At 36.9% G+C, this 15,755-nt stretch overlaps 1 protein-coding gene across 1 annotated transcript in view; it reads left to right on the top strand.

Moving 5' to 3' along the window:
* The window catches only part of Smap1 (small ArfGAP 1), a 70,986-nt gene that overhangs the window by 26,400 nt on the left and 28,831 nt on the right, over positions 1 to 15,755 (top strand). Inside the window, exons 2-4 of the mRNA XM_051204230.1 lie at positions 1,165 to 1,298; positions 9,184 to 9,269; positions 15,015 to 15,090. Of these exons, the coding sequence (XP_051060187.1) occupies positions 1,165 to 1,298; positions 9,184 to 9,269; positions 15,015 to 15,090 (296 nt within the window). The remainder of the gene's footprint in view (positions 1 to 1,164; positions 1,299 to 9,183; positions 9,270 to 15,014; positions 15,091 to 15,755) is intronic.

Below are 15,755 nucleotides of genomic sequence, written 5' to 3'. Positions count from 1 at the left end.
TGACATTTTTGAGGTTTATCATCGGGTATAAGGCTTTTTGAGGCAGTCTTGTTTTTCTTATTGTAAACAACCTTTTTTCCATTGTCGAAGCCTTTGTATTTTAAAGACCATTTGGAGAATGTGCATGTTTTCATGTTTCTTGAACATTTTTTTTCTTTCAAGTACACACTCATTTTTTTCTGTTTGTCCTTTCTTACTGATACTTCCATTTTATGTAGATAGACTCTTGCTACTTACCATAGACTGACCCTGAACTCATGACCCTCCTGCCTGAGCCTCCAAATTATGTGATTATAGACCTACATATCATTCACAGAAACATTTACATTTTTTTTTTTTTAAATGGGTCTTCTGCACTTGGAATCTCAGCTACTCAGGATGCTTCAGGACAGTCACAAGTTTGAGGCCAGCAATGGGCTATTTAATGAGATGCTGTCTCATTAATTTAAAAAAAAAACACTTTGATTTATTGCTAAAATTTTATTACCATATTATTTTGTTAATGAAGAACTTTTCATTGATTTTACTGCTATTAAAATATGCAAAGTGAGAACTCTTTGAATTCATTAGTTTTAAAGTCTTGAAGTTAGGGAAACATTTCCAGGAAAGCAAGACCAGCAGAATGACTAAGGTTCTTTTCTTTCTGTGTGTGATGTATGCTATAAATATGGGAATGCCTGCTCTTGTGTGCTCATGTGGAGGTCAGAGCAGGATGTTGTCTGGTATTGTACCTATGGATCCCTGTCTACCATGTTGTCTTGAGAATGGTTTCTCACTGAACCTGAAACTCAGTTTTGGCTAGGGTACTGGCTGTCCAGGGGTCTTCTGGCTCTGCCCTCCAGTGCTGGGGCATGCACTGCTATTTGGATTTTACGTGGATGCTGGGGGATTTGAACTCAGGTCCTTGTGCATGGGTAGCAAGTGCTCTTACCCACTCACTGATCTATCTCCCCCAGTCCTGACTAAGGTTCTTAAAGATTGGTTTGTAACCATTTAGTGTGGGTGTGGCATGGTATTCTCTGAAACTGTTGCCAGTATCATTTGACAAACCGAGGGTGTGATTTCTGTAAGCTTCTATTAACAACTGCATAAGAATTAGAGTGTAACTAGTGTACAGTCAGGATGTTTTAGTTTCTAATACTTGCCTTTCCTTTCCCTAATTAGGTCCCCGATGGGCTTCCTGGAATATTGGTGTGTTTATTTGCATCAGATGTGCTGGAATTCATAGAAATCTTGGTGTTCATATATCCAGGGTCAAGTCAGTCAATCTAGACCAATGGACAGCAGAACAAATACAGGTAAACCTTACTTAACAAGAAATTATTATATTTTAAATGATTTAAAGATACTTAATCTTTCTTGTGTCTAAGGATTAATATTAAAATACTTGCTGAAATGACACATGCCACATCAAAAGTCTGAATGCTATTCACTGATGTTAAATTCTTGTTGAATCTGTGGTAGTCATTTTTAAATGTGTGTGTTTTAAATATGTGTGTGTGTGCGTGTGTGTTTTAAATATATGTGTATACACACACACACCCCCCACACACAGAGAGTCTAAAATGTTGATTTCGTAGTATTTAAAAATGTTTGAATTGGGTTGGTGAAATTTGCCACTATTATTTCCATAGTTTAGTACTCCTGCCAGTAGAGGGAGTCTGGGTAAAGATAAAGGAAGAAAATCATCTCTTGCCTGAAAAATGACTTGAAGACTTTCTTGGTGTTTGGAGAGAGGCTAGTAGTAGATGACAGTCCAGTGAGAAAATGTTGTTTTGTCCAGTGTTGGTTTGTATAGAGTAGTTAGCTTTGTCACAGATAACTTTGTCAGAGTTTGCTGTTTTTCCAGGGTGACAGTCTTAAATCTTTAAAATGTTACTTTTTAATCCTTCAGGTTAGCCGCCTATGTAAAAACAATTTTATTGGTGTTACTGTGTAATTCATAGTGAAATCACACTGATTTGTATTATGTCCTTTAAAGGTGCCATTACAGAATTCTGAATATATCAATATATAGCCGTCTTTTGATACCACAAAGGATTATTTCCAGGATGGCTGCTGGGCAGGCATCCACTGATGCTCAAGTGGAGTAACATTTGCACACAGCCATCCATACTCACTCTTGCACGTGCTTTAAATCATTCCTCATTACACTATTGGATACCATGTAGATGACATGCAAGTAGCTGTTGAAGGAGTAATGACAAGAAAAGAAGCACACATGCACATATAATACATATGTTCAATACACATGTGGGCTTTCCCTCTTACTGTCAGTCTGTAGTCGGTAAAAGACTACAGAGCTCAAAGGTACAGAAGACAATGGTGTGTGGTGACTTCAGGGATGCGAAGGCATACCGCAGAATGAGAAAAAGCACACCTACAAGGTTGTGGCTTAAGGCAACAGAATCTGCAAAGACCTTCAGGCTATAAAGCCACGTATTTAGTGCTGTCTTAAAATTATCTTCTGATATTTTTGCTGATAAAGGCCATACAAGGAAATAATCCTTTTAGTATTTTCAAAATCCCAGAGGAGAAACATATAAATTAGATCAGAGAAGGAAAACTTTAAAAAAAAAAAAAAAAACTTTTATTTATATTTTCTGTATGAGTGCTCTGCATGTATGTATACCTGCATGCCAGAAGAGGGCATCAGATCTGTTTTAGATGGTTGTGAGCCACCATGTGGTTGCTGGGAATTGAACTTAGGATCTCTAAAAGAACAGCCAGTGCTCTTAGCCCCTGAGCCATCTCTCTAGCACAAGAACTTTTGAACACTTCATATGAGACAATATTCTTACTACCATCCCTGTAGGAGATGTGGTAACTAAATGATATGTTGATTGTTATATAAAGAATGTAATATTAGCTGAGTATTTGACATTACAAGTTAAAGAACAGAGTTGTTCAATATTTGATGTTATAAACATCAGTGCTAAGAATGCCATTTTATATAAATAAATAGCACCAAATGACAGAAGTATGTTTAGGGCCATTGCAGAAATTTTTGGAACATCTGTTCTAATCTTAAGCCAGAATTCGTTTTATGCTTTATGTGGAACTCATATCAGTTTTTCAAGCCGAACACTGTAACACGGAAAGCAGTAATGGTAGGAACATATCAGAAATCTGTTTTTGTTTTTTGGGTTTTTTTTTTTTTTTTTTTTCTGATTATAACATATGTTCACACAAGGGAAGGACACTTTGAATGTACAATGGAAGCCCTGATTTATATCATACTGTAGTCATCTTGAGGCCTAGCCTAGGTGGTTCAGGCAGTATTCATTGGCACTAAAGGATGTAACATCAGATGCAGTTCAAAGTGTGTATGTTACATGTTCAAAGCCTAGCCTGCAGAGAAGTCATGAGAATCCCAGAAGCAGATTGGATTCATTGCGCATTTGGCTTTGAATTAATTTTCAGTCTTTACATGTTAACAAACCTTTTATTCTTGCCACATTTTTTTTTTTTTTTTTTAAATGCTTCTCCCTATTCAGTTCTGTGCTTTTTGTTTGAGATAGGGCTTCTCTGTGTAGCTTTGGAGCCTGTCCTGGAACTCAACAGAGATCCATCCATCTGCCTTTGCCTTCTGAGTGCTGGGATTAAAGGTGTGTGTCACCACTGCCTGCCTCAGTTCTATGCTATTACTATTACTAGTATTATTTTAGGGAAAAATAATAGAATTAATGTCCCTTATCTCAATTTTACTCAGTTTGGGGGAATGGGAAATATATGGGCATTGAGCAAACCTCTAAGATTATAACACTGTGAAACGAATTCTCTCTCTCTCTCTCTCTATTTTTGAGACAGGGTTTTTTTTTTTTTTTTTTGTATTGCTTTGGAGCCTGTCCAGGGACTCACTCTGTAGACCAGGCTAACTTTGAACTCACTGAGATCCCCCTGCCTATGCCTCCCAAGTGCTGGGATTAAAGGTGAAATGAATTCTCTTAAAACTACTATCAGCCATCCAGTTTTTGTAGAAGCAGTCATGTTAATCAGTTACTTGTGTGTCATTCTTGAAGTACTTTATGAATAAATGTATAAACATTTAGGTGGTATGTTTTTACATCATTATACAAGAATGTTTTGGTCTGGCCATCAGATTCTTCTTTCCTGCAGTCTATTCCTCAGAAAATAAGGTAGAAGTTGTCCATTGTGTGTATGCTCGTGTGTTCGTCTTTGGAGGCTAGAGCATTGTAAAGACCTGGCTGACCAGCCCCTCTGCCTCTGCCTCCCTAGTGCTGGGACTGAAGGAATGCACCACATGTTCTTATGTTTTTGAGACATGCTTTTTCACTGAACCTGGATGTTCACTGACTGGTTTGGCTGGTTGGTCAGTGAACTTCAGGAATCTGTATATATGTGCTGTATGGTGCCTAGCTAGCTCTTTATGTGAGGGCTGGGAATCTCAGCAATTGTTTATAGACTGAGACAGTTCGCCAGCTTTGCCAGCCCTAGTTTAAATAGTTCTCTTTTCCTTCTAGGTTTATCAGAGATAGACAGCATCCTTCTATAAACATTCTTCTATAAACACTGATGTTTATTTAAGATTTTACTGATTATTTTTGTATCTTACAATTTTGCCATAGGGAACTTAGAGGGCATAATTATAGTTTAGTCACTCACAATATCTGCTTTCTGTTATTTTTCAATTCATTTTGTCTCATTTTTAAAAAACAACCAGAGGAGTGTTGAGATGGCTCAGCAAGTGCTTGCAGCATATGTGTGAGCTGAGTGCAGATGTCCCAGCATTGCAGGGTGGAGACAGGCAGATCCTGAGCACTCACTAGCCAGGCAGTCTAGCCAAAGCAACAAGCCCCAGGCCCATGAGAGACTGAGGAACAACTGAGGAAAGACATCAGTGCTAACCTCTGTGGCCTTTCCACAGGCATGTCCAAGTGAGCATACCTGTGCATAACTCCTTCCCCATTCACTCTCCCTCAATAAAAGCACCAGTAAATCTCAAAAGACAAGTACCAAAAAATTAGTGAAGACTATTCAAGTAACTTTCTGATATAATACTAAGTAAAAAGCTTAGTTTTACTCTTAATGTCTGCTGAGCAGGTGGCTCTTAGCATCTTCATGATGAAATGCCAGGGACAGTGCAAGGGTAGACAGGAGGTCATTTTCAGGGAAAGGGAAGATGGGACAGGGCATCCCAAAGATACCCTACACAGGGCTGCTGAGCCTGCAGAACCGTACTTGCAGTTTACTTTTTAGACTAGGACAAATAGAAATTTATGTCTTAATTCTGCTGTTCAAGATTTTGGAATGTTAACACAAAGGGAAAAAAGTCAACAGATTTGGTTCTCAGGAAACAGACTAATTTGGGGTTGATTTGGCCTTGCCTTTTTATTATGTTTCCTGAGACGGACAGTGACTTAAGCCTAGATGCTTTGTGTGCCACTTCAGTATTATTAGCTCACTGGAGATGTTCCATTGACCTGAAACAGTGATTTTTAAAACTAAATACAGCACTGCAATTTAAGTTAAATAAAATTTCCTGTTACTTTGTCCATTTATCCTGCTTATTTTATCTATTCCCACTCTTTTTTAAATTTTTAAAATTATAACTGCATCATCCCATCTTTCCGTTTCTGCTCTCCAACCTCCCTTTTTCTCTTTCAAATTAATGGACTGTTTTTCTTTTGGTTATTGTAATGTGTATGAGCGTGTGTGTGTGTGTGTGTGTGTGTGTGTGTGTGTGTGTGTTAAATATAGATACTGTCCTGCACAGTCTGCATGATACTTGTATGTATTGTATGTTTTCAGGGCTGACCATTTGGTGTAGGATAACTGTTGGTTTGCATGTCCCTGGGGAAGAGACTCTCCCATTCTCAGCATTTCTTAGTTGTCTGAAGTCCTTTCCCCCTTGGCATCTTCATTGGTGCAGTCCTTGTTGAACCTGCTTTATTTTCCCTTAGTTTGATACTTTTACTTATTTTTGTTTTAACGAATTAGGCAAGTTTGGTAACAGATGTAGATTCAAACTTCAAATTAACAACCTCAATTCTTTTCAGGCTCTAAAACATTCAGAACAGAATTATTGAATATAAGTTTTTTCATGTTAAACTAAGGATTAAGTGTTTTGTACTTCTGGAGTTTGAGAAATAGAAGAGCTTCATTTACATTACACTGTAACAACAGTAGGGGCATGGATGCTTTTTGGCTATTCAGCTAGACAGTATTTTGCAGTTGATTACAGTTACAGTTGGTTTTTTTGTTTGTTTTAATTGAATCTGAAATGATGTCTGGCTTTCTGTTGGGTGTTTTATGTGCTAAGTTATGGATTATTTTGAAAATACTAGAAATTATACACCAAAAAGGGTAAAATCCTTCTAGTAACAGGTTATGGTATTCTTAAGTGTTGTTTATACTATAAATGGGTACAGTGTGAATAGAAGATGGTATTGGGATCAAACCTATAGCCCAACAAAGCTTGGCTAATACTTCCCCTTGAGTTCATATCCCTAAGAACGGCAAAAGTAAAAAGTGTTAACTTTACAGTATGTTCTATCTAGATGGAGTATCTTAACTATGAAATACATAGTTCCCTTATAAACCTCAATATACTATTATGTTATAAGTAGACATTGGCATTGTATTCAATATGATCTTGTAGTCTTTTAATATTATCTAGAATCAGAGTACATTTTTCTGTTTACCAGATGCTTGATTTTTATGTGTTTTTTAAAGTCTTAATTTTGAAATGAACTATCCTCCCCCCCCAACTATCCTTCCCCCCCCCCCAACCTCCTCCTGAGACAGGGTTTTTCTGTATTGTTTTGGAGCCTGTCCTGGAGCTAGCTCTGTAGACCAGGCTGGGCTCGAACTCACAAAGATCTGCCTGTCTCTGCCTCCCGATTGCTGGGACTAAAGGCGTGCGCCACCGATGCCGGGCATGAACTCATTTCTTAATGTCTTAGAAAGTATTTTTAAAACAACTATTGACTTATAATCTATACATCTCCCTTCTTTCGTATTTGAAGTCTGGGTGAAATAAAAACAATATTGACAAATGCTATAACCTCACTAAAACAAGGTAATACTCAAAATTCTTAATATATTTGAGTTTTTGAAGGCTTGAGTACAGGTATTTCTCCTCCTAGATAGTGAAAACAGGTTTTTAAAAATGTGTTTTTCAGGGGCATGGGCAAAATGTGTTTTTTAGAACGATGTCTAGTACTTAGATGGTCTGTCTTGATTCCCAGAAATTAGATGGTAAAAATGAAGAAAGCTCATTTTTAATCTCGGCTTATATTTTCTCCAGCTTTCAAATAATTAAAAGTATAATGCTTACCTTTTCTCTTAAAAGTTTTTAAATAATTATTTATTAGGGATAAAATGAGCACAAGGTACCACAAACATGTATGTGGAGGTCAGAGGATAACTTGCAAGAGTTGATTTTCTCTTCTATTCTACCATGAAGGTTTTGGAGATGTATCTCAAGTTACTTAGACTGTGTCCTTTATATGGTGATGGGAGATGTCATTCTGTAAATATGTTTCTCGTATTAGTTAATGAATAAAGCTCTGTTTGCCAGTTACTAGTTTCTTATTGGTTAGCTCTGTCTTAAATATTGACCCATTTCTATTAATCTTAGTACTTCCACATGGTTTCATCTTACCGGAGAGAGGGGTGGCGTTCTTCTCTCGCTGTCCTCCATCTTGACTCTCTTCCCCACTACTTCCTCTTCCTCCTTGTCTCCTAGTCCCTCCTGTCTTGCTTTCCTATTGGCCAACAGTGCTTTATTCATTAACCAGTATGAGAAACATGTACAGAATGACATCTCCCATCAATATGGAAAGGACTAAATGATACAAAACAAAACAAAACTTTACCTCTTCATCTGTTTATCATTCTTTTTACACTGTTGTTACTTGCATCCTGAGAAATAGCAGTCTTGTTTACCTGATAATCAGGAGCTATAGTTGTCCAGATTTGAGTATATCCTGGACTCTTAAACACTAGCAAGCCTTCAGTTGTGAGAATTTGTGGTTATTTTTACTTAAGGAAAACTACTTCTGTGTCCTCTTTAGATCTTCAACTCAAGACCAACACAAAGATAGTTCATAAACCTAGATTGTTTCCTCAGGAGTGTAGGGTCTATGTCTGGGAAATCAGGACAAAGAAACTACATTATCAAAACTGAACTTTTCTTCTAATTAAAATAGTTAAGGAGTGCAAGTTGTCTGTAAATTTTATAATATTAAAATGTTTTGTCAGTAAATTTTATATTTAGTTTGTAATGTAAAATATCAAGGAAATACTATTTGGCTAGTTGCCACTTGTAACTTAAAAAAACACTTAAGATTATACATTTATATTTCCTGAATTCTTAGATTTTAGGGAAGAGGTTTGGTATTAGTTTTGTATATACTGTACCTGAAGTGATGAACTTGTAGGCAGAAAGCATTATTATGTAGCTGACAGTTCCAAGATTGGGGCCTTAAGCTTTTGGCTATATTGAAGCCACTGGAAGGCAATGGTGAGGAGTGCATGGTAAGTCAGCGGGTAGACCATGACCGCCCATGGGCCCACCTATAGGTCCCACTGTCTCCCAATTGTGCCACTTTGAGGAGTAGGCCCTTAAGTAGACCCTTGGCAAACTTTTTAACTACAGCGGCATTCTTTGCACTTCAGAACGTGGATGTTGAGCATTAAGACACAGTGGTGGTTTGCTTTGTTTAAGGAAAGCTTTCAGTAGATTGTCACAGGGTTAATTCCACAGCAGCTAATCTACAGTGCGGAATTCTAGGTCAGCACTCTCTTTACCAGGCTTCCATCGTAATCTTGGCTATAAATTATGAAAATCCTAGAGTAAACTTTGTAGTAAATTTGATCTTTAAGTTGTCAGTCCTGGAAATGGCAGCACTGTTCAAATGTTTTATTTCAGTAAATATTAGAACTACCCACAAAATGCCAGGAATTTCAGTTTTAGGAAGCAGTGAATACAGAGGTAGAGTTGCTTTCACAGAAAAAGACATTTGAGAAATTATGCAGTCATGTGTATAAGATAAAGGGTTGAATATAATGCCTTTATTTGGAACTTGAATAGTTAACCTTGGAGTTAGCATTTAAATTGTTATCTTAAGGAGAAGAATATATGTTGGAAATACTATTATGCAGAATTACTTTTGTTCGTGTGAATAATGAAAGGCCTGACATCTTTTTTTATTACAGTGCATGCAAGATATGGGAAATACTAAAGCAAGACTACTTTATGAAGCCAATCTTCCAGAAAACTTTCGAAGACCACAGACAGATCAGTATCCTTTAAATTTTGTATATTGTGTGTTTAAAAAAGAATTAGCACACTTTAGCACAATATATAAAAGACCCATGACTGATATTGGAGTTCAAGCTTCAAGCTGAAGATCAGGAAAGCAAAGCAGCCAAGCCCGTAGATCTTACCTCTACCCAACCGATATGGCAAGCCTGTCCCCAGGAATCCTCAGAGGCAGAAGGCTCTAAATTCCTGTCTCCTCCTCATATTTCTTTTTCCACCCAGCTATGTCCTCCTGTCTCCACCTCCCTAGTGCTGGGATTAAAGGCGTGTGATCCCAGGTGCTGAGATCACCTTTGTGTGAGCTCTTTGTTTCAGGACTGGATCAATTTCGTGTAGTCAGTGTGCCCTTGAGCTAAAATAGATCTGTCTACCTCTTAATCCTGGGATTGAAGGCATGTACCACCACTGCCTGATCTCTATAGATTGAGGCTGGTTTTGCTTTCTGAATCCTCGGGCAAGCTTTAATAAATCACTTTCATTAAACACACACTTACCATTTAATATTTTATTTTGGTATTTAGGAAAATGGGAGGTGTATCATACTGATTAAAGATGAAAATTACCTGCATGGTGGTGCATAATTATAATCCCACTAATGCTCAAGAGGTAGAGCTGTAAGGTCCTATGTTGTGTGCCACCTTGTGGGTTTGCTACATAATGAGAATCAGGAGTGGGGAATTTAAGCCATGTAGAATGGCTTGCTTAGTATGTATAAGGTCCTTAGTATGTCTCCAGCTCCTAAATGGTGAGAATTGGTTTGCCCGGACTATGATTTGGTTTTTAGTAGTATAAAACCAAATTGTATGTATATGGCAGGACATAGTGATTTGATATATAAAGATAATATTTATGATTTGAAAATAAATTGTGATGGGGGAGGTAGGGATGGGTGAGAAGAAGGGTGGGAGGGAGAACTATAATTGGAATATAAAATGAAATTAAAAATGGGAAAAAAAGTAATGTAGTTTCTTACCACTTGTGTGACCATTGTGGAAAAATTACCTCTTGTAACATTTATTTGATATTTGGATAGAAGCTTTTGAATTACAGTTGAAAAGTTAGTAATTGACAATTAGCCTTTCATGTTTCTGTTTACCAGTCCCTTCTGATAAATGTAGCAGTTTGAGAGCCAGTGTTGTTTTTGTTATGGAAAGGTCCTACAGAACTGGGCTGTAACCTTTCTGCTGTAAAGGTTATGAGAGCAACAGTGTCCAGGCGTGAGGAACACATGTGCTATGGAGTTTGTAATACAACAAACAGAATTTGTTTGTGGGACAAATGGCAGCTGCTTAAAAGGCATGGGTTCATATTAAAGGCGTTGAGTATCATGTTTGTACATCCTTTGATGTTTCAAGAGATTCAAGATTTGAAAAACCCATGGAGGGTTGTGAAGCAGGAGAAATATTAGAGCTACACTAACTTTTACTACAAGGAGAAAGGAAGGAGATCCTGGAGGCAGAGGTCATAGGAAAAAGGAAAGCTCCAGATGAGCTGTACACAATAGCATTGAGAATGAACAGGAGTGCCGGAGCAGTTGGTCTGAATTGAGATTGGCTTTGATTCTGAAGAAGACACTGAAGTAAATGATTCCTAAATTTCTATCTTGGATGAGTTTAAAATTATTTATGGGAAGAAGGAATTTATTTATAGATGGAGGTTTAAGGTTGAAAATGAAAGACAATGAACCATACTCCATTGTTAGGGCAGGATCAGATGTCTGTTAGATATGTTTATGGCATTAGCATTTAAATCTGGAAATACTAGTCTGGACAAAGGAAATACAGATTGAAGAGTCAGTGATATACACCCTTTATCATTTCTGTTGAGATTCTCTGGAGTATTCTTTTCTTCTCTGAAACTGAAGGCCTACACAGACCCTGAAGAATAGCACATACTAGCAGAAGAAATTGCAGCCCAGTAAACACATGAGGATGTGATGTAGCTATAGCCAGGTATACTTAGTAATTTTTCAGAATATTTATATGAGGTATTGACCTTTCACTTGTCACAAAAAGTTAGTCTAATAGTTGTTGGAAAAAGTTTAGAGAGGGACATAGTCTAAGCATATATGAGAGATGATTACAGGTTTAGAATATAAGATGACAACTCTTGGACTGTGAGCTTAGCCACCATGTGGATATATAACCTAAAAAAGAAAGGTCCGGTAGTATAGTTTCAGCTACTTCAGGAGTCAGCAACATGAGGGATTACTTGATACTGAACTACATAATGAGATCATATCTCAAAAATAATACTTGCCATCATTTTTTCTTTTACTCTGAAGCACTGTGACTTAGAGCAGTAGTTCCCAACCTTCCTAATGCTGCAATCTTTTAATAGTTCCTCATGCTGTGGTGACCTGCAACCATAAAATTATTTTTGTTGCTACTTCATAATTGCAAAATTGTAATGTAATGTAAATGTATGTAATGTAAATCTGTCCCCCCCCCCAAACCGTTTTTAGGTTGTTCAACCTCCTAAAGGGGTTGCGTCCTTCAGATTGAGAACCGCTGGGTTAGAGAGATTAATAAGAAAGTCAGTTTTGCCTCCCTTCCACCTTAAGCTTAAATCTCTTTGAAAAATTTAACGTCAGGATGGGAATTACAGCTCATTAATAGTGCTTATCTGGTAGTATACCTAAGGCCCTGGATTGGATTGGGGGCAGAGGAGGGAAAAGCAAAGAAAGCTGGGGCTAGAGAGCTGGCTCAGCAGATAGAGCAGTTGCTACTCTCCCAGAGAACCTGGTTCAGTTCCCCGCACCACTGACCGCTTACAAGTGTCTCTAACTCCAGTTCTAGGGGGTTTGACACTATCTCTTGGACTCCATGGATACCATGAAGGCAGAATACCACTACATTAACAAAGAAACAAAAACCAAAAGCTAAGAAGAGTAGCCCAGAAGACCAACCTATCAACAGCTCACTATGTCAAGGCTGTGATAATGCTTACTCGACACACCTGATTGACTTCAGTTATTAAAGAGGCTCACATTTATTTGCCTTTATAGATGGAAATGCAATTTTATAAGGGAATTAAGCAAGAAAAAAATTCCTCCTCCCTTTTCTGACTGTACACCCACCCACCCTTGTAAAGCTCATAGCTCATTGAACAAAGTCTAATATCGATTCACTTTTATAGATATACGTATATAACCCTAGGCAAATGGAACCAAACTGAGTTAAATTCATATGACAGGGGCCTCATTACATTTTTAACAAGACTTGTTGCTTTTTGCAAAGTTTAACAATTTACAAAGGTTGCTGCTGTAATTGTCACTTCTCGTGTGAGATGTAGTTAATTATTGGCTGCATGTACTAGTGTTCAGGAAAAGATAAAGCTTTACATTATTAGGATATTTTGTCTTATCTTAGTATTTTAATTACTTCAGTTCCATGAGCTCTGTTGTACACCAAAACTTATCAACAGTTGTCTTTTGAGCTTTTCAAAGCTTTATAGCTGTCAGTAGCGTGTGGAACTGGAAGATCTTGTTCTTGGGAACAGGTCAGAACTTAATTTGTCTTTCAAGTGGTATCTTTAAAGGGAGGATGTGGGAATACAAACTCATCTGGATGGTTTTATTTACTAAATCCCAAACAGCTACTTTAGTAAGTAATGTATTCTTTACTTAGGTTCTCTGAAAATATGTTGTATTTCCATTGTCATTCATTGACATAAATGTACCAAAGTCTGTGTGTGTGTGTGTCCCATACACGCATACATATGCATAAACACACATGTGTATGTATGTATATCTCAGTATCAAGAGATAGAAAAAGGATTAATGCTTCCTGATCTCCAAATTTATTGGCTTCGTTGTCATTTCTCATATGTTTAAGCTTGATTATTAGCTACTGTTTATTCCTCTACTATAGATTATATCTTCTAAAACATTTCCTATCACAATAATTTTCTACTAATTTTGAACTAAAATTTAAAATGGCAACGTGTGCCAGGCACATTCTTTCTTTGTACTTCACCGAGACTGACATTTAATTCCTATAATAACGCAATAAATATTATTTACATCTTATAACCGATGAAACTGAGGCACAGTTTATTTATTCCATAAAATAAATTCATTTATTGATTGCTTAAATATTTATATGTACTCTGAAAACTCTGAACAACCTTGTGATGACAGCATTCCCATCCTTTCCCCCCACATACTGCAGTATTTATTTGATAATTCACTTGAAAGTTGAGGAAACTGCCCATTAATAGTAGGTCCCTACTGGCACCACAAATGTGACTTTATATTGGAAACCATTTTTGGGAGTCAGGCATTAGCATCAGTAGACTTAAGTAAAAATTGCTTTTGAGATTGCTAAGTTGACTGTAATGACAGTGTATAGGTAGTTCCCTCTTTAAATATAATATGCTAAACTTCCTTGCTTCCTTCCTTCCTTCCTTCCTTCCTTCCTTCCTTCCTTCCTTCCTTCCTTCCTTCCTTCCTTCCTGTGTCCATGTGTGCAGTGGAGTGCATGTGAAGGTCAGAGGACAACTTGTTGGGTTCTTTCCTCTTGCAATATGGATTCCTGGCATTGAACACAGGTTGTCAGGGTTATGTGGCAAGCATTCTTGTCTGCTGAGACATGTTGACAGTCCTTTAAATTCATCTTTGTTGTACTTTGTCCAGAGCATTAGAATAGAATTCATAAATGACTATAAGTCTTTGAACCAAGGATCTATTTCTGCAAGTGAACTGTAGTTAGAACCCAACTATACCCACTACTTACAACATTCTGTTACTACATGGAATCTTGTAGATAGAGTTGAGTAGTTAAAACATGGATATACTCTTAGAAGAAACCTAAAATATTTACCAGCTCCTTAAAATGTGCAGATCTCTAGAGTTAGTCATTTTTGTACTCTAGGTAGAATTGACAATGAAGAATTGGTCTGAATTTGGTATTTTGCACAAGTACATACATGCAAACACACACCTTCGCACCACACACACACTTTCTGAGTGGTTTTGCTTTAAGGGGTTCATAGGAACTAAGAGCAACTAAAACTGGCATAGACCTTCTTGTAAGTGATTTCCTTGGAATTGAAAAATATTCTAGTTTTCTGTTAAACCTTTATTTTTATAAAACAGCATCAATTTTAACCTCATGTAATTTTATACATGTTTCTCATTACTTAAATAATTTCTGAAAAGTTTTCTTGTAAGTGAAAACCTTAGTTTTAGTTACTGAACTTCTGCATTTTTTACCTTTGGGGGAAAAATGGCCACTATTTTACTATATAGGAAATTCTGAGTTTCACCCATTCTTTATTTATCTTGTGAAAATAGCCATAAGTACATTAGCTGGGTTTTGAGAGGAATTAAGAGTCGGTGTACAGCACGTAGCATGCACCCTTTGGTATGTATACTCTGAGTACTGCCTGGATGCCAGTTTGTTGCAAAATGAACCTGAGGTAAATGGGGAGTTGAGTGATAGAAGTCGTGGTGGAGTTGGAATGAAGAATGATACTGCTTTTTTTTTTTTTCTTCAAGTCGGGCTGATTTGTTTGCTTTGTTATTTTTGAATGAGGTTTCCCGAAATATATGCACCTTTTGTGTGTGTTGGGGAGGGAGATGAGCAGGTTATAGACCATTTACAGAATAGGGTGAGAAAATGGAGATTGGGGAATTAGTGTGGGCGCCATTTGGAGAGGAATGAATAAAGGGAAATGCGCATGCGACTGAACTCACTTTTTTCCTTAAGTTATCTGTCTTCAGAGCAGTAGAATTTTTCATCAGAGATAAATATGAAAAGAAGAAATACTATGATAAAAACGCTATAGCTATTACAAATGTAAGTAAAACCTTCGTCTTTTACCAATTGTTGTTTGTTAGGTCCATTTCAAACATTTAACATACAGCTCAGTTTGTTTATTGTAAAACATATTGTTGCATATGCTTAACTACTTAAATATTGCGATTTTTTTTCTTTTTTGGTTATTTAAAGTTGAGAACCTGTAAACTAGAGTAGGTTCAGCTTACTTGACCTTTCATTAAAACAGTTCTATAATTAAAAAGAAGACAAAGCCACCAGTTTAAAAAGAAAAGAGAGAACATAAAATTACTTTGTAATTAGAGAAATAAATGCTAAAGAAAAGTTGTTTTGTTTGTTGAGACAGGAAGAGTATTCCAACAGTGTAGTAATTCTGGGTACTTCCTTGATTATTAATAAGCATATGATTGTTGTTACCTTACTGTAGCAATTAAATAGAATAATCAACTGCTTCTATCCAGTTTTTATTTCTGATTAAAATTTCCCATCTTAGTTAATTATGTAACGCTAATTGTCTTTATCATTGAAATCAGTTTTTGGGTCTTTTGAGTCCTTATTTAATAAGCAAGCATTAAAGTCGTTAATCTGATTTGTCAGGCAGTTTGAGACAGTAGTTTCCATGTAATAATCTAGCTTTTTCTTACCGTTCAGTCGCTTTTATTTTGCTGTGGTGAAGCAGCATGGCC

This window comes from Phodopus roborovskii, unplaced genomic scaffold, assembly GCF_943737965.1.
Source record: "Phodopus roborovskii unplaced genomic scaffold, PHOROB, whole genome shotgun sequence".
Lineage (NCBI taxonomy): Eukaryota > Metazoa > Chordata > Mammalia > Rodentia > Cricetidae > Phodopus > Phodopus roborovskii.
Note: the sequence above shows the minus strand (reverse complement) of the source record. Positions and strands in the feature narration are given on the sequence as shown.